The 27,073-nt window shown below is 44.4% G+C and overlaps 1 protein-coding gene across 1 annotated transcript; it reads right to left on the bottom strand.

The window, feature by feature from the left end:
• Window positions 1-2,500: 2,500 nt before the first annotated feature.
• col6a1 (collagen, type VI, alpha 1) lies at window positions 2,501-25,888 on the bottom strand. Its single transcript, XM_086202940.1, has 35 exons — window positions 25,568-25,888; window positions 24,851-24,980; window positions 24,558-24,758; window positions 24,308-24,467; window positions 23,427-23,540; window positions 23,303-23,323; window positions 22,461-22,481; window positions 22,319-22,363; window positions 22,169-22,222; window positions 22,028-22,072; window positions 21,888-21,914; window positions 21,771-21,797; window positions 21,637-21,681; window positions 19,952-20,005; window positions 19,343-19,405; window positions 19,197-19,259; window positions 19,067-19,120; window positions 18,951-18,986; window positions 18,721-18,783; window positions 18,465-18,527; window positions 16,696-16,758; window positions 15,851-15,913; window positions 15,630-15,680; window positions 15,512-15,547; window positions 15,180-15,242; window positions 10,453-10,518; window positions 8,417-8,452; window positions 8,040-8,076; window positions 7,787-7,795; window positions 7,565-7,698; window positions 7,103-7,209; window positions 5,778-5,964; window positions 5,487-5,658; window positions 5,353-5,382; window positions 2,501-4,628 (listed from the first exon to the last, which is right to left on the bottom strand). Exons 1-35 carry the CDS (start codon window positions 25,647-25,649, stop codon window positions 4,027-4,029), a joined length of 3,024 nt encoding a protein of 1,007 aa, XP_086059066.1. The 5' UTR covers window positions 25,650-25,888; the 3' UTR covers window positions 2,501-4,026.
• Window positions 25,889-27,073: the final 1,185 nt, after the last annotated feature.

Here is a 27,073-nt window from a genome sequence, read left to right as displayed (position 1 = left end):
GTTTTGAGTGTGTACCCTTCTCTCATCTGTGCATTAGCACAGCTGATCAGCTGAGATCAACAGAGACCAGCTGACCACAGTTAGCCTGCTGCAACGAATTGTAGTGGATGGGCAGCGTAGCAGAGCTCCGTCTTGTCTGCTCAGCTTCCAAAACACACGGCCCTGGCAATGAATCCTATTCTAATAGGATGATATTTGTCATTTCTTCACCGGTGTTATGCACAAACATGGTGATATTCAAGCAGGCCAAGAACATTTTGGAGGGAAGTATATTTGATAACTTTTGATGGAGCTTTATTAACACATTCCATCCATCCCCATTCAATATGCTAAGCTGACTAGCAATAAGCTTGTCTCTGGGTGTCTCAGCTCCCTCATACTCATGTAGAGGAGAGAAAGGCATCTTTCTTCTTGTGTGGCCCCAGGGCGGACAGAAAATAATTGTACTGCCAAAAAAAGTTGACATGTTCCTTTAGTTGATGTGGTGCAAAAAAAAAAAGTTCAACGGTGTACAGATTGAGCTCCAACTAAGCCCCATTACGATTAATTTGTTTGTCTCTGCCTGGAATAAGAGGTCAAAGATTGTTGTTTTTTTCCTTCTCTCTAGCAGCTTTGTTTTTGATCTTTATCAACTTCTGGGGAAAGAATCTGGCTTTGTAGCTAAATGCTCCACAGTCCAACTAGCTAAATGCTTCCAGCGTCTGGTGTTGAACAGGAAGTGAGGGTTTAGAGCATAAAATGTAAAAACAGCAACAGCTGATGATGTAAAAATAGTTCTGTTTCCATCTCAATTTATTGCAATTCTGAATGATATTTTAGTCAAATAATTAAAACAGAATATAAATTTTTGCATGTCTCGATTCACAACTGCTGTGGGATCATCAAAAATTACATACACCCATACACATAAGCTAAATGTTTAGTACATCCAGTTTTATTTAAGAGCATCCATCCATCCATCCATCCATCCATCATCCATCCATCCATCCATCCATCCATCCATCCATCCATCATCCATCCATCCATCCATCCATCCATTCATCCATCCATCCATCCATCCATCCATCCATCATCCATCCCTCCATCCATCCATCCATTCATCCATCCATCCATCATCCATCCCTCCATCCATCCATCCATCATCCATCCATCCATTCATCCATCCATCCATCCATCCATCATCCATCCATCCATCCATCATCCCTCCATCCATCATCCATCCATCATCCCTCCATCCATCCATCATCCATCCACCCATCCATCATCCATCCATCCATCATCCATCCATCCATCATCTATCCATCTTCTCCCTCTTATCCTGTTCAGGGTGGTGGGGTGGAGCCTATCCCAGCAGCCTTCCCCCTGGACAGGTCACCAGTCCATCGCAGGGCCAACACATAGAGACAGACAACCATTGGCTCTCCCAGCCACACCTACGGTCAATTTAGAGTCTGGATTAACCTGGTCCCTCTTGATGTCTTTGGACTGTGGAGGAAGCTGGAGTACCAGAGAGAACCCAGCAGGAACAGGGAGAACATGGAGACTCACCCAGAAAGACCCCGTGCTCCAGCCGGGGCTCCACCCACAACCTTCTTGCTGTGACGGGACAGTGCTGACCACTGCTCGCCCGTGCTGCCTTACTTAAACTAAGTTTGGTAAAAGTGTTTTTCATTTCGAGCAACCAAGCTCTTATAAAGGAATGTGTTGAGAAAATAAATAAAAGAACAGAAAAATTTTCCTTTAAAACAACTTACACATTTATTTTCTTCTTTGAAAACAAGAGCCAAGTAAAAAAAAACGTAGCTTTGCATCGATGCTACAGCAGAGGGAAACAGCGATCCAGGTTCAGTGCTGTCCAAAGCACCATTCACCAGAGTTTGTCTACAGAGTCCTAAAAACAAAATATGTGTTACACAAGGAGCTCAAGAAGGTTGGCAGGCATGTTTCGAAAGTTGGATACTAACTCTTATGCTTCTGCTTCAGGCTAAGCTACGCTAATTAGCTCCTAGCTTTGGTTTTACCCACATTTCGTACATCATCATCTCACCCTCGGCTGGATCAGTGACAAAAAGCACGTTTCACTGAATGTTTTGTGCAATTGTGTGGTATACTTGGTTTTGCTGCCTAATGGAGGTCTTGTCTGGTTAAACGCTAACCTTATCAGGACCAGTAGTTCTCATCGGAACTAAAGACCAGCCGGCAAGACATCGTTTCTGAGATCCTGGTTCAGGTTAGTGTTAGGCCACTACGAAGCTGTATGTGTGTGCGTGGACAAAAGTAAGCAGAGACACTTTGGTGTAGCAACCTTTATTGAAGGAGCTCTTTCAACACTACTGAGGTTGTGTATCCTCAGGTAAAATCACCTTTTAGAACATGGGTAGAGGCCGATACGCTGAGACTAATAGCACCACAGGTAATACCAGTAACCAAGCACAGTACATTGACCCTGGGCCACCGATGACAACAAACTGTTGGACTTACAGTTTAGGGGATCAGCAAGGTGTGTGTGTGTGTGTGTGTGTGTGTGTGTGTGTGTGTGTGTGTGTGTGTGTGTGTGTGTGTGTGTGTGTGTGTGTGTGTGTGTATGTGAAGGGCTCACAGTGTCAGTTACATTGTTTTTTTTCTCCAGCTTTCAACCATGACAGATGTTTTCCTCCATCACTGATGACGTGCTGAGGAATGTATGTGTGTGCGTGTTTGTGTGTTTGTGTGTGTGTGTGTGTGTGTGTGATCATTTCTGCTGTGCAGACAATATAGAACAGGCTTAAGTTATTCTGTTTTTTGAACCAGTGAACCCAGCAGAACTGTTTATGGAACAATCACCCAAGGCTGAAATCACCTCACATACTTTTAAATGTTGGACCTTGCACAGATATATAAACACACAGAGGGGCTCACACAAACGGACACACACACACACACACACACACACACACACACACACACACACACACACACACACGCTCAGGAAAACGCACATGTTGAGTCCAGCTGTCTAGTCCTCATTAGTGCCAGGTGTAGGGTTTCGTTTAGGAGGCTGTCTGATGTCACATCCTTTCCTCCAGTATCGCGATCTCATTAAGCTTTCGAGTGATGTCGACTCGGATTTTTCTCCAGTTCAGGACCATGTCACAATTTTGCCAACTGGCTTGGAATTTTTATGCTTTCTGAGGGAAGTTTTTATTTGATTGAACATAAGAGCCAGTTATGAGCCAGCCTTCCACTCATTAAAGTGCAGCGAGCGACTGATGACTACAAACACAGTTGTGGCTGCTTTTCTCATTTTTCTATCGAGGAGAAGTTTTAGTAGGTCAGGGTTAATTAGTATGAGTGAATCACATCACAATTGAATGAATTCCTGATAAAATTCAAATATTGTGACTAAATCATCATGCTCATGTGGAACCTCCTCTTGGGGAACATAAACTGATTATCATAGATGCTAATCACAGTCCTTCCAATGGCGGGAACTGTAGGTCTTGATAGACAGAAGAAAGCAGCCTCAATTAGTGTTTTAGGTAAAAACCACAACAAAGGAGGGTCCATACTTGCTGATAGTGATGGAGGAATGCAGAGTACCTGAATTAAACTCAGCTAAAAGGATGTGAAAGCTAGAAATAAGGCTGGATGGGGCCATTACTGACGGCTCTCCAGGACCAAAGTGAGCCCTTATCAGTGGGATGAATTTACCCTGAATACAGCCTCCAAGGCAGGAATTTCTCTTGACTGTGTTCTGTTCCAACAAGCTCTAAAACTCTGACATGGCTAGGTTTCACCATCATCATGACTCCACCACAAATAGTCTGAGATGGTGTGCCTTGAAGGCTTGACTCGGGTAAAAAAAGTCCCATGGTTTATGAACATATATATCCTTCTGCCTGCCACACAATCATTTGTCGCTTTGTGACATTTTTTTTATTACAAAGTTGTACTCAAACACAGTGTATGGTAAATGAGTGAGACTGAATAATCATTATGGGACTAAAGACCTAAAGCATGTTGGTCCTTTTCTTTGGGGCCCTGCACTCAAGGCATGGACACCCTTCGGGAGACGGTTTGGTAGAAGACCCCACGGAGCAGAGAGGGGTAATCTGGAACACGGAACAGGTGACGCTGGGTATAGGTGTTGTCATCAGGCCGTCCCCTGCTCACCATGGTGTATAGGTTGGCCTCATTGACCTGGGTGCCAACAGAGACGACAAAGACCTCCAACCCGGCGTCTGCTAAATCACGAACGCGCTTCTCCAGCAAGGGCGCAGTGACGGCCTGAGACCTGCCGTCAGAGAACAACACCAGCTTCCTCTTGTTCCCTGCGTCCCCGCGAACCTTTAAGTTCTTCACAGCAAAGTCCATGGCGTCCAAAACATTAGTGCCGTCATTCTGGAAGGCTGCCTCGTCAATGCGATAAGACAGCAGGGTCAAATTGGTGGTCAGCCCCTGCTCCATGCGGGCGTTCCTGCTGTACTGGGCAAGACCCACTCGGACGTTGACACCCCTCTTACTTTCAGCTGTCAGGAAACGTTCAGCCAACCGGTGGACAAATGTCTTGCTGAGCTCAAAGTTCTTCTGGCCCACACTGGCTGAGCTGTCCATCATCATCAGAATGTCACTGTTCTGTTCGAAGGAGACTGTAACACACACACACACACACACACACACACACACACACACACGCGCACACACGATATAATAAAGCAACAATACAATATCAAGATATCAATGGCATCATTACTCCGTTATTGAACAGCTCCAAGTCGTGCAGGTATTGTGTTCTGCATTGACTCTAAAATGTCTCAGTAATCATTTATTTTTGCAGCCCCATGTTTACTCGTCCAGCGTGGTTTGATACACACAGAGCAGGCAGGGGAGGACGTGTTCGCCAGGGTATCGTCTAGTTTATGTTGCAGGTTCATTCTCTGCCCCTTCCCCTACCTGTGGGCTTCTGTTTTCAACGTCCCCCCTTGCTACATGAAACCATAGCAACCTCAAATGGAATGAAAACAGCACGTTTGGGATTTTGGTGAGTTACTGTAAAGATTTACAAAAAGTACATTTAGAGAATTTGCTGTCGAACAGCGACGTTGTTGTTTTATTTGCCCACCAGTTATGGAAAAATGTTCATGTTCTGCTGTGGTTTTTGCTACTTTGCACGGGCACCATCGCTACTGCTTAGCTCCAGCTGCAACAATGATTATGATTGTCTCCCAGAATAGAAACTATGTTTTTTTTCATCAAAGCAGATTCACTCGGCAGCTGACTAACATGAATATAAATGACCTGCAGGAGCAAACAGAGCAATGAGGCAAACATGAATCACAGCGCTGTGGTCAAGCTGTTCAAACTCTGACTTACTTGGACACTTGTAGTCTGGACATTTCTTATCTGAGGGTGAGGAAACAAACGTTACTTCAAATATTCAGCTGATGAAAATGAACCATGCTATGTGTCTGTGTGCGCTTCTGTGTGTTTGGGGTGTCGCCTGCTACCTTGACAGATACTGGACGTGAGGTTCTGTAGGAAAGTGTCATCCAGCAGCTCAGCAAAGTTCTCCAAAACAAAAGAAAAGCCTGGTTTGGGGTCACTCTTGCACACCACATCTCCAAGCTGCTCCTGGTTGGGCTGACGACCAAAGTTGTCCTTGATTCCTACACCACCCACCTGCAGAAGAGAAGGACGCTCTCAGGTTGGCTGCTGTTTCGCTTCACAAGTCCAAGAGCGCGGCACAAGACAGACGCATGTCTGTATATCTACGGCCTAGTGACTCATACGGTTCTTACCCGGATGTTTTTACCACAGAGGACGTCGAGTCGATTCGGGTCCCTTTCTGTATTGGCGCGTCCATCGGTGATAACGATCACAACTCGGTTCTCCTGCCTCATAAGCCTGATTGTGTTCTCCAGAGCAAACTCAAGGGCCTCGCCTGTGTAGGTGGCCTCAGCCAGCCACTTCATATTTTTCACTTTGCTTCACGCACACGCACAAACACACACACACACACACACGCACAAACACACACACAGGAAATTAAGAGCATACAGTTTAATCTAAAGGAAATTGAAGAACATTCAAAACAACCAATTACGCTTCAACAATTCTGACTGATTGCTCACCATCGATTCCACTGACAAATAAACTAACAGTCAAGAAAAACTGGATTTTCTGTTTCGCATATTCTCATATCAATCTTTCAATACTGTTGTGTTTTGTTTAAATTCTAAAGGGAGTAAAGTTGGCCACTTCATGACATGTTAGGACTAAAACAGGATTGATAAAAGAACCCAGAGAACATTCAACAGTTCGCAGCTATTTTTCACAGCGATAAAATGCTTCTCTGTACGGCAACAACGACAAACTTGTCACAGTTGTTGTTTTCAAGTTGAGCCCAAGCTAAAAGTACGTTAAAACTACTGACAGAAACACACACATTGACTTCCTTCCCTTAATAAGAAGACCAATGCTTCTTCTGTTGCTGTGTTATGTGCACGCGTGAACCTGGAGGCCATTATCCCCGCTGAGCACGGGGGCGAGGCAGCGGGCCGGGTCTTTTCAGAATAAAGGAACATGTTGTAGCAATTTGTTTAGTGCAAAGCAACACAGCAAAACAAAAACAACATAAAAGTTTGTTTTCACTTTTCTGCTCATGTGGCGTAAAGATCATCATTATTATCAAGCAAAAGCCCCTCTGGCTGCATCTGTGTAGTTATCACACTACACCTTTTGTGATTCTCTCAGTCTTACCATGTTTCAGCTTCAGTTTAAAGAATGCTAATAAGCAACAGAGGGACTGCTTGACGGCTCTAACAGGGCTAACAGGGCTAACAGGGCCAACTGTGGCTACTTCCCAACTCTTTGCTGAGCCAAGTTGAACGTGTCTCTGTACTGCAAAGAGATGCTGATGTTGAGCACCTCAGTTTCAATGTGACATCCAACCAAAGAAGTGTGAATGCTTGAGGCAGTCTATTCAAATCCGAAGACCCAAGCAGACATCCTTTAAAACAGGCCTGATGGACAGTTGGGAAAATGCTCGCATCACTTAGTGACGAATAAACCTGCTAGTGAATCAAAGCTCCACACAGGAAAGGCTCTGCCGGCATGTACTCACTGTTTAAATTCAGCGAGGGCGAAGGCCTCACTGCCCAGCTGGACAGCTTCTTGGGCGCGTTCTCCACTGTACTGCACTACACTCACCCTGGACTCATTAGCTGCAAACTGGAAAGAACAACATGTTTTTTTTCAGTCTGTGTGTGTTATGTCTATCACGGTGTTTTCTTCTGTCAACATCTCTCCACCCATCCTGACTAATTATACCCACACTGGAAGAGGAGAGTCATTGGAGAGGCATAAATGTAAAGTCAAAAACCAGAGACACAATATTTCATTCGCACATTCTATCTTGGGATCTGTTCTCACTGAGGCATTTCCAAAAATCTGTTTTTTACAGCATTGTTGGTTTCAGTTTGACTAAACAACATAATCAAGAGTCAAACAGGTCACACCAGAGAGAAAGTAAAGACCGATGCATATGAAATTTGCTGTAGTCAAGGAAAAATTCAGCAGACGTTACCTTGACCTGCTGGTCTTTAATCAGTCTGTCTATCAAAGCGATGATGAAATCTTTGGCCAGAGCAAAGTTTGAGGCACCGATACTCTCTGAGCTGTCCACGATGAAAGCCAAGTCCAGCGGTGCACATTTACACTCTGAAGACACACAGAACACACACACTCAACCAAACTGCAAAAGATCGTTATTGAGCAAAAAAGAAGAGCAAGTGAATTTTCAACTTACCACAACAAGCTGAGACAGGATCCAAATAACAGGGCGAAAAACACACAAAACAAAACAAAAGTTACAAACAGCAGAAAAAACCCTAAACAGCACATGAGCTGAGTGACCCTGAAAGTCTGAGTGACCTCTGACTGAACCGGCTGATTAGTGAGCTGAGTCGAGCAACGTGTTTAACCTTGTGTGTGTGTGTGTGTGTGTGTGTGTGTGTGTGTGTGTGTGTGTGTGTGTGTGAAACATTGCATGTATAACTCACAGCAGAGCTTCATGATAATATCCAGAATTTCACATTCCTGAGGAGAGAGGCGGACTGCATGTTACAGTACAATTGAATCCCATTATACAACTCAAACACAACTCAGTGACGGGACCAGGACTGTGTTTCAAAAAAGAGGGAGAAAAGAGAAAAGAAAACATGATGGCGGTGGTATTTTGCTGAGGAGACTACTGGGTGAAAAGCTGTGGGGTTTTTAAGTTCAGGAAATTGAATGTGTGGCTTTGGACTGAACACACAGTATCAGTTTCCGATTCAAAACTAGCACGGCTTCACTAGGGAATTAAGTTTGACTCTCATGTCCTGGAGCTAGAATGAAGTCGAGGGCTCAGATTAAATGATTAAGATTTTATACTTACATCAGTTCCTGGAGGTCCAGGAGGCCCGACAGGTCCCTACAGAGACATGGACAACGAGTGAGAGATGGCGACAGGGAGTAATTAATCCTGTTAGATGCATCCGTTTATAAAAAAACAAAAAAAAAAGATTCTTCGGAATGCCATGGCTCCCTCCCCAAACCAGAGGAGCAGAATCAGTCACTGATCACACACACACACACACACACACACACACACACACACACACACACACACACACACACACACTTATTTTCTGCACTGCTATCTTTCTGCAACATTTGAAACTTCCAAAGGTTCATTGCCACAGCATTTTATTTATTTTCTTTGCCTGGTTTAAGAGAACCATCTGTTTTGTTTTAACAGACATTAAACTCAGTTTAAGAGAATTCTTCTCTGTGACAAAGGCGCCAGGATTGCTTGCATGTGTGCACAGAAGGCAACGCAGACAGGAGAGAGAGACAGAGAGAGAGAAACGGAGACAATCGTAGAGAGGGGAAGCGTTGATGCAGAAACATGGAGCAGAGAGAAAGAGAGAGGAGAGAGGAAGAACAGGAGGAGCTGAGAGTGTAAAATGCGGAAAGCAAAAGGCAAGAGTTCTGCTTGTACAACAAAACACACTGTTATATTTAGATCCAACCTAAGCTTTTTTTTTTTCCATTGTCCAATACCACAAGGTTTCACTCAACAGTTGGGAACAGTGGGGAATTCCACCGTCTTTCCAGCTAACTGCGAGCCAAACTCAGCGGTGCCTAAGTTTGTGTCTTCGTACGCGGTTTGTTGTCATGATGAGTGGTGAGAAAAGGTGCACTTAGCTGACTCACTGGACGTCTGAGACAGTAACAAATCAGCAAAGGAACACACATCCCTGAGGGTTTGTTTGTTTTGTTGTTGTCTGCCCAATTTGTTACAGAAGTCTGATGGTATCACACGATTCGATCATCTTTAGCTAGTTTTTTAGTGCATGAATGAGGTCCTGCAACAAAGTGGCAAAGTTCACGCAGAAGTGAAATACAACAACACCAAAAACCACAAAGAAAACAGAACAAATACCAAAACCCACAGGATGTGACATCACGTGTGGTGGCTGGTCAGATCCGTGCATCTGCTCATGTGAGGCTCACACACAGCAGCAGGTTAAGCTCCTGTCACGTCTGTGTGTATCAACATCAGATACAATCTCATTGTAGGCAAAGTCAAGGTACCTAACACACAAGTACACTTCAAGTAAGTAAACTTAACTAAAATTCACATATATCCTCCTAAGCATACTTCATGTGTCAAGTGTACTTCCACAAGTGTACTAGCAGTATACTTGTGACTCCGCCTCTTTGGAATTTGAGTTCATAAAAATGTATTTTCAAGTATACTTTCACTACAATTTCAGTCCACAACTTCCGTTTTACTTAGTGCTGCAGTAACACTGAATTATTTTATGTGAACTAACTTGTACTTTTACCTTAACTAACTAACCTCTAGATGTAACTGCTTTGTGACTAGTTTTATACATGATAGCCCATTTCAAGTGGTAACAAACCCTTTTTTTAATTTCCCTTGCCTTTATCATGCCCAGTTAAGTGCTGATTGCTGTACGCTCTAATGTTTCCAGGGCGACGACCCCGCATCTTTAAAAGGTTCCTTATAAGCCTCGTGCTCACTGTGCTCTTTTATTGAGAAGGCTACAAAGTAAATTAAGATGCTGTTGCTTTTGAGTTTAAGGAGATTATCCTGAGAGCAGAGTGGAATAAACTTCTCTTTTGTACATTCATGTTGGGTTACTTCAAAGTGGAAAATACATCTACTACACCAAAACTATACACGGTTTTGTAGGTGTGTTAACGATGTAGGGCAGGGTCTACGTTACACATGTGGACAGCAGCCCCTCTAATGCCTCAACACGCAGACAAACCTGCACAAAACACACACACACACACACACACACACACACACACACACACACACACACACACACACATGCACACACACACACACGAGTCAATGAGTCAGTTGGTGTGTGTATGTCTCCATGGTATTCTTACCGGTCTGCCCTCGGGTCCTCTGTGCCCTTTGGCCCCTTTAGATCCTGGAAGCCCTGGATTGTTGTTCTGGGGAGAGGACATGGAGATTTTGAGTGAGGCCCATGGCCTCTACAGTCTGATTGCAGTAAACAATATAGATGTCATAAGAAACATAAAACTAGAGTGTTCAAGGTTGAAGGTGGTTGCAGGTGCAGGTAGAAATAAGCGTGTGCTCCTTCTCTTTTTGTCTTTCAGTCCACGTGCTCATAAACATGTCGTCCATCAAGGGTTGGGCAATATTCTTTGCTGATATTACATATGAACCATAATCAACCTACAAATCAAACTAACTTAGGTTTTTTTTAATCGGTTGGATTATCCTTGCTACAAGCAAAAGGTGGCATAAGCCAAGCTGTTGGTAAATGTAAACACAAAGAGAAAGACTTAATGGTCCTAATACGAAGCCTTGAGGTATCCCCACAGATATTAATATTGTAAGAGTGGGATGACAGTGTGAAGCAGGTTAGTTTTCAAATGGAACAACCATATAAAATACATTTTGTTAAGTTACTAAATGTTTTCATTTAAGAATGTTTTTATTAATAAGGTACTGAAGGGGAAAGTGTGGTTTATACAGCAGAACCCAAGTTTTCTGTTAAGTAGATATGAATAAAATCACAGTGCAGCCCCAATGTCATCGTACAAGTTTGCAAATACGTGTTTTATATCCTCCAGGTCTGTCACTTTGGGGAACGAAGATCACTAAAGGATGACAACTTTACTAATAAGAAATTTGTAGTTTAAAAGGATGTAAATTATAAAAGGGGAAGCTTGGTGGGGGCAACCAAGTATCAGCTCCAAGAATAAGGCAGGGCACCCTGTATGTAACCTGAGAGGCAAAGCCCAGGTACGAAAACCCATGCTGTATCCCAGGCAGCTGCTCTTTAAAAGTTAATTGCGGTGTGTGTGTGTGTGTGTGTGTGTGTGTGTGTGTGTGTGTGTGTGTGTGTGTGTGTGTGTGTGTGGCAAACCGTTAAAATGACCATACCACCATGAAACCATAAGTTTACTAAACTTCTCTCAAATGCACTGGGCGATGGCTGGATTTTTTTTTTCCTTTTGAATTTTGTGCACAGAAGTCATTGTGTATGGCAGAGCAAAGAATTACCATAAATGTAATCGCTGTAAACAGCCGAGTATATATCTTTGAACCCAATTATCGACTGGGAGTTGTTGTTGTTGTTTTTTTGGCTTCTTTCCTTAAGGAAAGCCTCTAAATCCCTAATAAATCTCCTTTGATGTCAGGTCCGGCTCTCCCTGGCCAGCTGACTGCCACGCCAGTGCAGCTGCAGAGAAATAAAGTAGCCATGACCCCTGCAGCTGCTGCAATTTTTATGGCCCAGATACAAGAAGTGTGGAAAATAAAGAGCTTCTATCAATTTAGGAAAATGATCCCAGCTTAAAGCTCCATGTTCCCACGGACACATTTACATGCACGCATTTAGCAGTGTGAGCATTTTGACAGTTTTTTAGTGGAGAATGAACGCAAATTAACACATAAGCACATGAGAAAAAACACAAGTGAAATTTACAACACTGGGCGCTCTCCACTGGCGATTTATCGAAGATAAATTTGTCAAATGAACAAACTCATAGTGGTTTAATTTGAAGTCGTTTAAAACCTGGACAGACAGAGAATGAAATGCAGAGAACCTGCACAGACACATGCATGCACACACCAGGTTCAACTTCTGCACAATCTCAACTTCAAACACTCTTATAGTTGGATACACACACACACACACGCACACACGCACGCACGCACGCACGCACGAACACATGCACACACACATGCACACACACAGGCGCGTGTCCTCACGTTGATGTAACAGCATCATTGTTGACAGGACACAACCAAATGTAACTCTTTGCCATACCTGGCTGTTTGTTTTTCTGGTGCTGAATGGTGGTAAAAGCGTGTGTGTGTGTGTGTGTGTGTGTGTGTCCCCACCTTCATCTTCACTCTCCTTTTTATCATCTCCTGTCCCCTCTGGCCTGAGATAACCTGACTTATGCCTGCCAGTGCAGTTTAAAATATTTCAAGTATTCAGACAATGTCAATTAGTAGATTTTGTTGGTGTACGTGTGAGGGGGTGCTATTGTGTTACAGTGGGTGAAAGATTTTTTTTTACAAATATTACAAACGTGTTTGATCTCAGGATTTTAAATGAAGCGTAATTTTTTTTCTCGGCTGCAACGTCCAAAGCAGTGAAAGGCTGACTGTAAAACTGAGAAACAAGAAAGAGACTGTCTCAGAGAAAAATGGTAGGAGAGAAAAATAGATGGATTGTTCCCTCCAGGGACACGAGGAATGTAAGAGATTCTTGTTTTTTTCCATTGAAATTCACAGAACATGGCATCTTTATTTCTATATATTTTTTTTAAAAAGGGACGTAGTGTTAGAGTTTAGAAGGAGTAAGACAAAGTATCGTGCAACATGTCGTGATACTGTACTTCCTATTGCCGTACGTAATACGCTAGCAACAACTATAAAAAAATATCTGGTTAAAAATGTGGAAACAGATTCTGTTGGCCTGATTTGGACGCGTTTCTTTTATCAAAAGAACAATTAACTAAAATTTAGAGCCGGCAGGATGAAATGGCTCTAATGATTCTGAATGGGATTTTATTATTCGAATTTGTTCTTTTTTTTCAAGAATACTTGCTATTTTCTTTATTTTAGTCAACAATTTATAGTTTTATTTAAATATTGGATACTAGTATTAGCATTGCAGTGCTTTGCTCTTACTTTATCATCAGTTTTAAGTTGATTTTTATTTCGTTTTATTGTTCTTTAGTGTGTTTGCAATATTTTTAAATATGATAATCTCTGAACTCCAGTACCTGCTTTTCTTAGTAGGAGTTGGGACCTGCTGTTCTTGAGCCCATTTTAGACCATGATTTCTGCTTTTTCCTCTTCATGCTTGTATTTGGCAAGGATTATTTTATTGTTGTGGGTTTTTTTTTGCATATATTGCATGCTGATTGATTGCTCACCCATTTCATCAACCAGACGATGACATCATATCATTTCATGCACAGACAACCAGGTTTCCACCATTCTGTGGTATTGCCTGTGTGGTGGGAAACTCCTGGTTTTAGGTGCATAAGTTGGGATTCACATTCAGGGAATGATGTGATCAAGTTGTGGGCAAAGTACTGTGATAATATTGCATTGAGAGTTACTATAAATCCCGCCCCTTTTCATTTGTGGGCTTTAGGGGTGCTAGTTTCGAGATCTTGGACCGGGCCAAGCTAGCCAAGCTCCCCAATCTTTCAGCCGTTATGCTAAGCTAAGCTAACCCTGAAAGAGATTGTGACCGTGTGTTTGCCAGGCACGCGTGAGAACGATACCATCATCTGAGTCTTGGCAAGAAAGGGAACATGCATATTTCCCAAAATGTTGACATTCACCTCCACTCAGTTAACATGTAACTGCAGTCATATTACATGTCATCATTTGTGCATGTCTACAAACTTTAAAGGGAAAACTTGTTTGACAACCACACGTGATTTCAAATGTTAGCTATAATAAACAAATCCAGTTTGCCAAAATCTTTCTAAGGCGGGCCACATGTTTTACATTAACTGATTATTATATTATACATATGTTTATTCCTCAAAAACAGAACATCATAAGATTCAGGAAAGAATTCCTAACAGTCTCTTCTGCTGTGTCTCAGTTTCTTGGCTTGTATTTGTGATGTGAAGAGATGTGTGTGATACGTGCAGTTTTAACATTCAAGGTCAAAAAATGAAAAACATTAACATCGGCATGACTTGGTCAACTGCTCTGACTGTGTAGATCCTAATTTTACATGGTGCGACTTGTTTTGAAGAAAGGGAGTCAGAGGGCACTGGTGGACGGATGAGGGGAAACTAAAGACGTGCACAAAAAAAATGCAGTAATTACAGTGCAAACATGACGAAATTGAACCGGGGTTAAAGTGTTAAAAACTAGCATGTTATATGGACACACACACGCACGCACGCACGCACGCACACACACACACACACACACACACACACACACACACGAAGATTAATGCAGTCCCTTCATCCTCTCTCTGTTCATTTCCTGGTCTCCTTGACAACGACATATACACAGCTGCATTAGCTCAAAGTGCTCTTCCCCAGTGACAAACACACACACATGCACGTAAGCACAAACACACACACACTAACACACACACACACACACACACACTAACACACAAGCACAAACACACACGCGTGCACACACACACACTAATGCACACATACACACACTAACACACACGCGTGCACACACACACACTAACACACACGCACACACACTAACACACATGCGTGCACACACACACACACACACACACACACTAACACACACTATTCAAATAAAAGAAATCATTTCCAGCTGCAAAACAGAAGGAGACTGTGAGAACAAGTTGGACGGACAGAGAAAACAAAAGAAATATAGAATTTCTAAAGAATCATAGAAAAGCAAAGGGAGAGAAATCAAATCAAGTATAGCATTATTCTATATTAGCATGAGTGCTGAAGAGACCCAAAAGAAATATGCAAATGTGCCAATAAAACTAGACATGTGACTCATATCCTGTCAGCCCTCTCTCTTCCAAGAAGAGATTGAAGAAAAATAAAAGAGATCAAGCGTGCGGACCAACTCCAAAAAGGAGAAGCAGACTCACATCGGGGCCTGGCTCTCCAGGCTCTCCGTCATCTCCTTTGGGTCCAGGGGTTCCCTTGTTACCCTAAAGGTCACACAATAAATGTTTGAGGTCAACAGGGCACGTAATCCTACACTGTGAATGAACTCGTTTTCTACTGACACTCAGTGTTAAGTCAAATTCCACTTATTTCAGCAAAGTTTAAGGCAAAAAAAACACACACACCTCCTAATAACAGTAACGTCATCAAAGCAATCCAGAATTAATCACAGCCCTGCCTGCTCAACATCTGTTTTGAAATACTGGTCTGGCTATTTTCCATCTTCAAACAATAATTAAGACCTGAAACGTACCGGCTCGCCAGGGTCTCCGCGGGGCCCAGGGTAACCCTTGAAGATGACATAAATGTTAAGAATCTACAAAGGTGCAGGAATTTGAATGTGTCATACATGACAAGCAATACAAACACACCTGGAAACCGTGGCAACCAGCTGTGCCGTTTCCTGGGACTCCATCCTCTCCCTAAAAATGGAAAAATAGATACATTTACAGATTTATAAGCACGCACACACACACACACACACACACACACACACACACACACACACACACACACACACACACACACACACACACAAACACAATTCTCATGGCGGGGCTCATGATGGATGGCACACGTGTCTCTGTCTCACCCTCTCCCCCATCTGGCCTCTGTCTCCTTGAGCGCCTTTGATTCCTCTCGGTCCTTTTGGTCCCTGGGAGACAAGAGCAATCACATGATCAGAAACATATGAAATGTGATGAAACGCGAGCTCCACGAAACATTTGGATGTTGTCAAGTTGTCTGCATGGGGTCTGCATGACAGCGTCGGTGAACAATGGTGATAAATAAAGTAGCTTTTCCAGCAGAACACTTTTAAATTGCTTACAAAACAACCATCTTATTTACATTCACGCATTTATACAGTGAGATCATAATTCATGCTTTAATAATTCAAACACATAAAAAATGTCACTCAGGACCAAAGTCTTGGGGTTGCAACACTTGAAAGCTTTTGTCTGAAGCCTTAGTACTTGATACATGATAAGTGTACTACAGATGTTTCTGTGGCAGTTCCCAGAGAGGTAGAAATGATCCAACACTGTATCTAGTCAATCAATGTACTTCTTTAAGATTGGTAGTGGATCTGGGATCTCCTGCTCGTGCATCCCAGGCAGAATCGATGACTTAGCTGCATGTAATCTTATTTAAACTCCTGAACCTCGGGAAGTAGTTAAAGGTGTTTTACAAGGGGGTCTCCCAGCTCTTCCTGAGGATCAGACTAACTGAGGCTATTTCCACAACAAAGAGATGCTCACATACGACAAGGGTCATATGGAAGCACATTCCAAGACTATTTGTCTTTAGATCCACGTAAATTTGTATGCTTGACTTATAAGTACACGTAAGTTCAAAGTATTATTAAAAGATAACATATAAGACAACAGAAAAACACTTAATATCAATAAGCATGCACCGACTCTCAGGTGGACTCACCTCCGGTCCAGGAGGGCCCTCATCTCCTCTGTAGCCAGGTGAGCCAGCCCTGCCAGGCTCGCCCTGCAGAGAAACAGAGCTGTTAAGACATGTGCTCAAACACTGTAAAGCTCATTTTCCAGAACAAATCACTCTTTGTGAGCCTACAAGATGGGGACACTGTCACTTTTCTTTACTTTCCATCATCTGTACGACCTCGGTGCTAGGTGGCTATCCACTGTTAAATCAGTTAGCTTGTTATTAGCACCCAACAACTACAAACAACTCCCAGTATTCTTATGGCAAACTGCCAAAACCTGATGTCAAACAGAAGCTTGCCTAATTCCAGAATAACTTAACGCCAGGGTGTAAATGTGTGTTTTATTGCTATAAATAGTTTCAATGTTAAACATAGTGTCTGTTTCACCTCCGACTACAGCCAGCAGTGTTGCACCCAACGGTGATGTCACCGTGTAGTGAACACACCCTGGAGTACACTTCCACATGCAGCACATCTTGGGTGGAGAACTGCTTTAACTTACTGTTTGTCTTGACCTGAATATGATCGCGACAGGACACTCGGTGCTGAATTCGAACATCCGATTTTTTCTTTAAAAAAATGACATGGTGATCATCCAGGATGTACCTGGATTTTTGCTCCCTGTATCCTTGAAAGTGCTGCAACTGTGACTTGACTTCCCTGCAGATTTCCACATGAAACCATCTGACTAATGTTTTGTTGTTGTTTTTAAAAAAAAAAAAAACTGACATCGATGACATTCTTCAACTACGTGGGGATAAATAGTGCTGTAATATACTGAGAACTCCAGGGGCTAAATTACCTCCAACAACAAAGACTCAGATGAAGGGTCTGCAATCTGATAGCAACGCTCAGCCCAAACTGTGCATAGGGGCGAGACCAAATTAACAAATGACAGGAAAACATGGCAAGTAGCTTCTGGATGGCATCATGGAGCCAGCAAAAGCATTCACTGCAAATTCCCGTGGGCCCCACCCATCCGGGTGAAGGTTTTAGGGAGTCCCATGTTGCGTTGAGCACCTTTTCCTGTCAGACAACAGCTGGGCCCAGCTGCTGTGTGAAGCAATTAGTATTCCTCGCTTAGTGAAGTCACCATATTCCATCGTATTGCTGTAATATTTCTTAAAATATGACTGCGTGAGTGAAGGGTCTTGCTAACACGGTACAGTGCAGTGCTGTACTGTGTCATGCTGCATGCAGGCCCACCATGTCAGTTATTCCATGTTTTTTCTACAACTCAGTTCTCCGATGAGAAAAGGAGGTGAAGCACAAAAGAGCCATTGAAGGTTTTGACATCACGGAGGTTACCACAACTAATGCTTGTAACGTATTATTATTACACCGCCTGGTGCCTTATTAAGTCAAACCATAGTGAGGCTTTGGCTGGACGGGACGGGGAGAAGAACTGAGTCAGAGGGGAAAGAGTGAGTGTTGATGTTCCCAGGAGAGGTTCAGAACGGAGAATGAGAGAGGGGAGATGGAGTGTGCACAAGTGGGCAGCACTGTGGGGCTCAGGCCAAATTCGCCTCCTTTTAGGCGTCTGGCCCACGCACTCCCCCTCAGCATGAAATATGGATGCTCATGCGCACACGCAGTAGCTCTCTAACTGGGGGAAAAAAGGATGCTGCCAGAGAGAAAAGTGTTCCTGATTTACTGCGCAACAGGCTGACTGTATGTGTATGATATTGAGAGTGTTTGAGTGTGTGTTTGTGTGTGTGTGTGTGTGTGTGTGTGCGTGTGTGTTACTCACAGGGTCTCCATTGGGGCCAGTTGAGCCCTCCCTCCCTTGCTCTCCACGGGGTCCTGGCTCCCCCTGGCAAGGAAGAGAACAAATGAATAAAGAACTCTAAATGGTTTCAAGACAGTAACAATAGACAAGTAAAGCAGCCAGAGCCAAGTTTCAAACCAGATAGATGGGAGAACATGGGGACATGGATGTGGATTTCTGCAGAGGGGGTCCTGAAATGAGGGGTCCACCCCTGCTTCTCATCATCATCAGCACTTACCGGTTCTCCTCTTAGTCCTCTGTCCCCACGGGAACCTTGCTCCCCCAGCTCGCCAATGACTCCCTAAGGTGATATTTTAAAAGTTGCAATGAGCAGATTTCTAACACACACACACACACACACACACACACACATGTACGCACACACACATAGGCACACACGTATGCACACACACATACGCACACATGTATGCACACACCCCACCCTCATATAAAAGATGTGTTATTTACTCCCTCTCCACGTGAGCCATCCGGTCCTGGTGCCCCCTGAAACACAAACACACACAACCTTATACAGAGGCCACGAAGAAGAGATGCCTGGCAGTCGCTGGAGATTTAGCACTCACGTCATCGCCACGCTCTCCTTTGTCCCCATCAGGTCCCCGGGGGCCTCGTTCACCCTGTCACAAACACACTCTGTGTTATAAACGCACTCCTCAGGCCGATTTCTGCTTTTCATCAGCTGCATTCATTTACCTTTTGTCCCAACTCGCCGTATTTACCAGGCCTTCCGAGCTCGCCATCTTTTCCAGGGTCTCCCTGGAATAAACACAGTGACTCAATACACCAAAATATTTGGTGAAATTTTCATCTGCACACGTTTTTCTTTCTTTGTATCTTACTTTTGCTCCTTTCAGTCCATAAGAACCAGGGTCTCCCTTTGGTCCAGGAAGCCCCTGCTCACCCTGGAAACAGGAAACACAGACGTTTTGTTACATGATCACAAACAGCTGAGGCCCCAACTGTACATCCTAGAAGCCGATGAGGCACGTACGGGCACATGTACGCGTCCGTGTGTTTGTATACAGTTTGACCATATGACTTCAGTTTGGCTTTATTTAAACAATCTGATAGTTGAGAATGTAAACTGAGCAGTGATTTAAGAGCCAGGTGCCTCGGCGTGCCTGCTGCAGGCCTCCTCCAACATCCTAATGCTGGTCAGGGACAGTCCAAGAGGGACATTCCTAAACACACAACTGTAGCAAATTGCTAATCTGTAAACAATGTGTCTGCGCCTCAGGCTGAACACTGCAGGGTCTCGTAGTGTGTGTTCAAGTTAAGACCCAAGAAACAGAGAGTGACGCGTGTGCATGTGTGTCCTGGCACCTGCACAACTGCTCTCCTCAAGCCAGTGTGCACTCATCTAGTGATGCATCTCAGTCTGGATGTGAGCCCAAGTGTCTGCATTGTGAGACGACGTGAGTACGACTGGATGGAAGACCTCAACTCACATCTAGTCCAGGAGATCCTTTACAGCCGGGCAGGCCAGGGAAACCAGCTTCACCCTGAAGAGGAAAACCAGAGAAAACTGATCAAACTGGGGGTTGCCTCTAAGCTGAGGTGTTGCTCCAGGAACACTGCTTCCATCCTCTGTGGGTGTTCCCTGGCTCACTCTTGACAGCAGGATTTGTCAGCCCTGTGTGTTTCTCAGTAGTACAGGATGCTTGTGTGTACACATGCGCAAACATCCACGTGCAGCAGCCTGCACCTGCAGACTGGACGGCTGAAGTCGCCTCTGGACGACAATCCAAGTCCCAGACAACTTCCATAGTAGACATAATCATTGTGTAGCGTGTGGGTTACCCACACACACCTCTGTTAGGCTTCACTTACGCTAGCATCCAACAACGTCACAGTCACTGAGCCTCATTCATGGAATTTTCTTCAACATATATTTGTTCTTACACTCTTTTTTTTTTAAACTCTCAAGTTTAGTCTTAAGGATAAGATGTGTAACTTTTTGCTCCTGACACCTGTTGTTTACAAAGCTCACAAAGACTTTAATGTGACATGAGGTACACAAAAACTATCAGGAGCAAACAGTTGCAAATAGCCGTCAGGCTTTGGTATCCTACATGTCAACATTTCATGAATGGAAGTGGACAAACGGACACTACAAAAAGAATCTTAACTGGGCAGAAGATGCGGTTGTTCTCCTAGAACCCCCTCCTACGAAAGCACAAGCAAATAATTCAGGGTAACCTCGCCAAGCTGGTACTAGAGATCTTTAAGGTACAGCAATGATTCCACGCAGAACTCTCTGCCTATGACTAAAATCATGACAAGACTCTTAATACATCAACATACACAGATCCAGCACACGACGGAACCAGAGCCGCTCTCCATGGGTACACGTGGACAGTCAAAGTCCCCCAAGTGTGCCAGATTGAGATTTTGAACAGCTCATAAGGACATTAGACCACAAAATACTAGTGAATTCCATTCCAGGAGACTATGTGCACTCTATTCAAGCTTTGAACAGGACTTTTATTCTGCAATCACCAAATTATAATATTTTACCAAGCCCACATTAAAAAATAATACAAATCTATTAATTTGCATAATTTTACCTCCAAATTGAGCATCAAGTTAAATATAAAATTAATGTAAATTAAAATATACAGTCAATACAACAACAACTGTAAAACGGTAAGGAGTCATCAAAGAAACAAGGTATCAAAAAAACCCTGTCAAAATTATTATCTAAACCTGATAAAGGCAAGAACAAGGTGCAAAAAAACCACCACCAAAAAAAACAACAGCCTGTCAAAATCATTCAGTCTTTATAATAAAATGATTCCCAAACGAACAACTTTAGGAGGACTAAATGAAGGTGAACAGTTGGGCTTGATGGGGTTAAAACCTCATCTTTTGAAAAGATTTTGAAGAATCTGATCAAGCCAGCATCCTTGATCATTTCTGTGAGACCGCTCGGCTAAATCCAGTGCTGGGGGTGCAGGTTCAAAGGTGGGAGAATGGAATGAAACCCAGTCCCCCAGGACCCTGCAGCTACCGGGGAATTCTCAAGTAGTTTAGAGAGAGCAGAGATCAGAGGGTTTAAGGAAGCAAATCCTTATCATCATCATGAAGTCAAGCCTTGGCTTGGGCGCTTTAAGCACACAGGTGTGTGACTCACCTTGCGTCCATCAGTCCCGTCCTTTCCCCTGACACCTTTATCTCCCTGGGAACGAGGGACAGGAAGAGTTAGTGACAAAACAACACAAAACAGATCAGCGGAACAACGTAGTGACACGGAGGAGACCATCTCACCTTGAAGCCTTTGTGTCCTCTCTCTCCCTGGAGAAAACACACACATCAGTCAGCCACGTCTGGTAATCCCAGACATATCGAAAGTTAGTTTTTTGTATTTTTGCATCCTGATGATACCTTCTCTCCTCTGGTTCCGCGGTCTCCCTGGAAACAGGAGTACATTACAGTTATGATGGAGGCAAACAACCAATGAACATGCAGAAATCCTTTCTGAAGCGTCTGACATGTGTTTGACTTTTTTATTCCCTGTGTTTTACCTTCATTCCACTGTAACCAACTGGACCAGGATCTCCAATGCTGCCCTGTAACGAGAGGAGAGAATTCATTTCCACAGAAGCTTTCATGATAGGTCACAGATAGGTATGATGAAGAGGAGGTCAAAGGTCAAAGTTACTTACGATGTCACCAATATTTCCCTTCTCTCCTGGCATCCCTGGTCTGCCAGTTTCTCCCTGTGGAGAGAAAATTAAACCAAGATGAGTCCACGCCACTTGAGTTTCCTCACTGTTGAACTCTGCGTTCCTCAATATCACACAGTATCAACGCACCTTAGCGCCGACGTCTCCAGGCCGTCCTTTGAGCCCCCCTGGAGCCTGCAGGCCAACGGGACACAACCAGTGATGTCACTGCTCATAAAACTCAATCAAAACAAAACAGTTTGAGGTGAAAGGTAACAAGAGGGCGACTTACATGACAGTCAAAGGAGCAGCACTGAAAGAAGAAGAAGAGAGATGATGAACCTTCAAGCCCACAACTGGTGATTGCTGCTAGCACACCTGTGCTCAGGTAGGTCCACTCACAAGAACTCAGTGTCCTGCCAGCACTGCCAGTACGTCCTCAAGCACAGCGTATTTAAGTGGTAAATGTCAAGCAGTAAATAAATTTGGTTGTAGACAATTAACACAAGATTGATGTAAATACAGTCCATAGATCCAACACAAGTTTAACGAATGATTGGACCAGACCATCTCTCCACCGGACACTCAAAGGGTGCCTTATTACTTCAAATACTTTATGGGGGAATTTGACGACAAAATATTACTACTCAACTACTGCCACTCATACTAATACATAAGAAAACGCATCACTATCACAGCGCTCTCAAGTGGCTCTGGTGTGTTGGTGTCATCGCCCTGCTGTGCCCAGTGTGGCCCTCCTCTTCCTCCTCCTCATTGCCAGACTATGACGTGAACGTTTGCGTGGCAGTGAACTAGTTACTGACAAGAGGAAGGTGACCCTTTGAATACTAGCTCTACTTCAGTCAGCTGGATTGAATAAACACCTCTACTGTAGTAGTCACAGAGTAGTAAACGGTATAATCGAGAGATATTTGCTTGTGTAAACACTCCCAGCCTTTGGCCTCCCAGTACAACAATTCATGTTTCATCAGCAAAGTTCATGATAAACATTCCAGCTACTTTGACCTTTCAGTTTGTCAGCTGCCACATTTTGTAACTATTCTGAGCTGAAACTCAGACAGAGTGAATGAGGTTTCATTAATTCCCTTACAGAGGTATTTTAAGAGTACTTACCACATCCTTTGTCTCATTAGTCTGAAGAGAGAGAGAGAGAGAGAGAGAGAGAGAGAGAACCCATATTAGATGAAAATCTAAAATCCTGAAAAGAAGAGAGGAGAGGAGAGGAAAGGAGACATACGATCATGTCGATGATGGTTCGAATGGTTCCCATCTTGGTGGATCTGGATTCGTCTGCCGCGGTAAAATTCTGTCTGTAGTTTGGGTTGGTAGCAATGACTGACAGTCTGGTATCCTAGCAACACATAAGACACAAGCATCATCACCCACAGGCCTATGGAATGGTGCAGGATTCAGTTGTTAAACTAACACAGTCAATGAGCATTGTTGAATCTCGGAGTCAATGGGACTTTGTTTCTGGTTAAATGCCTGTAATGAGGTTTTTGGTTGACATGAGCTGAGGATGCACTGACATCACAACTTGTCAATAAATACTGAACCCATGCAAGCAGAGGACTAAACAAGACCACAAACGTCGTTATGCTGCTAGTAAAAGCAACGCCCAGCTCGTGTCCAGTCCAGTTCATGGATAGCATAGCATTAGCTTCCTAGCTTGAGAAATGCATTCACACCTCCTGAATCATGACAGCGGTCTCCACTTGTGCCAGATCAGGAGGTTCCTCACTCGTGTATGGAGAACAGTAGTGGTAATGATGTTAATACTGGGAAATTAAATTGCTCTAAGTGTTAGTCTTGTGTGTGTGTGTGTTCGTTCTTGTACTTGCTACATATTGAGGACTAAAGTACATATTTAACCAACAGAGTCAGGACATTTTTGGAAAGTGAGGACATTTCAGCCGGTCCTCACTTCTTCAAAGGGACGTTTGAAAGTCAAGACTTTAGGGTTGAGGTCAGAATGAGGTTCAGGTTAGGTGTAGGGTCAAGGTTAGGGTCAGGCAGTCAGCTGAGGTGGTTAGGATTAGGGTGAGTGGCTAGGGAATATATTAAGTCACTGAAAGTCCTCACAAAGATATAAGTACAAGGACGTGTGTGTGTGTGTACCTCCTGGTCAGGTGAGATGGCGACAGCGAACACTTTAACGCCGTGCTGCTTGGCTTCGTTGGCGGCCTCCTGCACGCCTCCACATGGCTCCTTGTAGCCGGTGATTGGATGCCCATCAGTCACCACCACGATGTACTTGTTCTCATGGTAGTGGGAACCGCTGCCGGGAAGCACACAGAAAACGCACCCTGAGGTAAGCAGGTGACTCCGCTCATTCATCTCCTTTGGTGTAAGGGTGTGACGTCTTTACCCCACGAGCAGCTCAGCCAGACCCCTCTTGATGGCACAGTCGGTGTAGGTGCCTTTGCCGATGTATTGGATGGTATCGATGTTGTTCTTCAGGGCCTGGCGCTCGGTGTTCATGTCACTCAGCTCACGCACCAAGACAACTTCGTCACTGTAGTGCAGAGCTCCTGAGTTCCATGTCAGGTAGCGATCGCATTGGTGGCGCCTGGGTGAGTAAAGACAGTCTACTGGTTGGGGGGGGCATCATGCCAAAATAACACTGCATCCCATCAAATGAAATGTATTTGTGTGTCTTACATGTCTTTCAGTTCATCTATGAAGTTCTTGGTGAACCCCTTGATCTGGTCAATATAAAAGTTGGGAGGTTTCTGTCTGAGGGCAACACTCTCAGAAGTATCCAGGACGAAGAAAAGGTCAACGGGACACTCTGCTCGCAAAGCACACCAACAAAGATGGCAGAAAACGGTCAGAACTCACTGAACAACCACAAACCCTCAAAAGCCCACTGTTCAAGAGCCACGTCCACCAGGATCCATGCATGCATTCTGTGGCACTGCAGGCCTGCTGGTGTGATGCTGAGGATGCAATCTTGGAGCTCTGTGCTCACACACAGGGCTGCTGCCCATGACAGGCAGGCCTGCACCTGGCTGTCTGCATGGGCACCAGTGTGGCAGCACCTTGGCAGTGGAGCAGGCCTGGGGGGTGCTAATGTATCACTCCTCCAGCCTGCATCACACCCACTGCTCACCAGCTTCCTGTATACTTCATGAGAGTAAGAGATCCAACAAGTTCCTTGCTAGTGTGGACTCATCCCCCGTCATGAGAACGAGAATAGTTCCAGCTGCCTTCACTACATATGAAGGAGGGTTACCAACATCTGGACCATCTCTGGCAGCAGACGTCACTGCAGTATGTACCCTCAACACATTACATGCTACATAACGTCACCATCACCACACAGTAGAGCAATATGTAGGTGGATACGACACATATGACCATTTATATCCAACTTACCCGCAAAGCTGCGTCTTTCGATCTGTATTTGCGCTCCAGCCAGGGCGACGCACAGCGCAAGAAGAATATGGAGGGTCTCCATGGTTTAACTGCCCCCCCCAAAAAAACTACAAATTTATAAGAAACAACTCAAAACCCCACTCCCCTGCAAAAAAAAAAAAAACACCTTTCAGATCCCCCAAGCCAGAACCAGAACTTTTAAACCCGTAAAACTTTTTTGTGATCCAGTGCTCCGCCGCAGTTTGTCCGAGGCGGAGAACCAGAGCGCGCAGAGGAGGACCAGAGCGCACGGGGAGGGAGGAGGGAGGGAAGAGAGAGAAGAGGAGGAGGAGGGAGGAAGGGATTGTTCATGCGCTTTCTATTGTGCACGAGGAGCAGGAATAGACCAGAACGCGCCCCCCCCCCCCCCCCCCCCCCAAAAGTCTGCTTCCTTTCCATGGATGCGCATCAGATCATCTCGCTTAATGAAAAGCAGCTGACGCATCTTGGAAGCATTTTGTATTCTGCTGCGAAATACATTTCTATGGAAGATGGAGGCGGGGTTTCGGTACATCTGGTTCACTTCGACATCCAGACCTGACCTGAAAATCGAGAGGCAGAGAGGGTGAGGAGGAGGGAAGGGCGTCCTCTCTACTCCCTTCTCCTCGGGAGCAGGAAGGGACACAGTGACATCTAGTGGCCGGTGTGAGCAAGTCTGGGAGGGAGCTTGAGGGGAACAGTGAGGCAGGAGTCATGAAGGCGTGGGGGGCTCATTTGGCAAAGGTGTTGACGGGGGTGGCTGCCTCATGGTTTGCACATGCGTTGCGTTCAGACTGTGGGACTGCAGGAGGAAGGTCTGGCCCGGACGCAGATTTTCCACTGAGCTCACCATTGCTCAGAGGCACAGGGAGGGAGGGAGGGAGCAAAGAGAGGAGGGGGACATCTGGGAATGATCTTTTTTTTATGAGCATGCTCTCATAGTAAATCTAAGCTTTTTGGCTGCAGCAAAGTGAATGTAAATTACGATGCCCTCACCAACTGTATGTTAACCTAAAAATAACTAACGAACTCATTAGCAGTTGGAGGTGTTTTTCGTAGCCTGGATGATTTTGTCCAAAGAATGAAATCTAGGCTGCACCTTTACAAGCTTGATGCTGGCAGGCACTCAGATGACATTAGTCCTTCCTGAAGAGGCGCATCAGTGTCCTCAAGAGGTCAAGATAAGAGAATCTTCACGTGTGGAATGCTAAAAGGTTGAGGGGTTCTGGGAAGGACCCATAGCCTACTGGCACCCAGGACCCAGCCCCAGTTTCCACTGGATCCTCATGTTCAGAAGTCTGAGTCAGAGACAGAAAAGTTGAGAGTCCTCCAGCATGAAGATACCAGATTATTACAGCTCGTGGTTTTTTGCATTTAACACAGTGGTGCATTCATCTCTGGGGCTGGACTCCTCGTGAATGGCTTGTTAGAAAATATGATTCAAAAGTTGCTATGGTTAAGTGGCTGCATGCGGTAGAACACATGCGT

Source organism: Aulostomus chinensis, chromosome 5 (assembly GCF_037954235.1).
Source record: "Aulostomus chinensis isolate RoL2024-O1b breed Wild chromosome 5, RoL_Achi_v1.0, whole genome shotgun sequence".
NCBI lineage: Eukaryota > Metazoa > Chordata > Actinopteri > Syngnathiformes > Aulostomidae > Aulostomus > Aulostomus chinensis.
The sequence above is the reverse complement of the archived record's forward strand: the minus strand, read 5'-3'. Positions and strand labels throughout refer to the sequence as shown.

Excerpts from the sequence above, each read along its gene's own strand:
- col6a1 (XM_086202940.1), bottom strand. The coding sequence starts at position 25,649 with ATGGAGACCCTCCATATTCTTCTTGCGCTGTGCGTCGCCCTGGCTGGA. Across the intron at positions 22,364-22,460 it reads GCTGCTCCTTTGACTGTCAT|GCTCCAGGGGGGCTCAAAGG; the intron begins GTAAGTCGCCCT and ends GTTGGCCTGCAG. Across the intron at positions 22,073-22,168 it reads AGGGAAATATTGGTGACATC|GGCAGCATTGGAGATCCTGG; the intron begins GTAAGTAACTTT and ends CTCTCGTTACAG.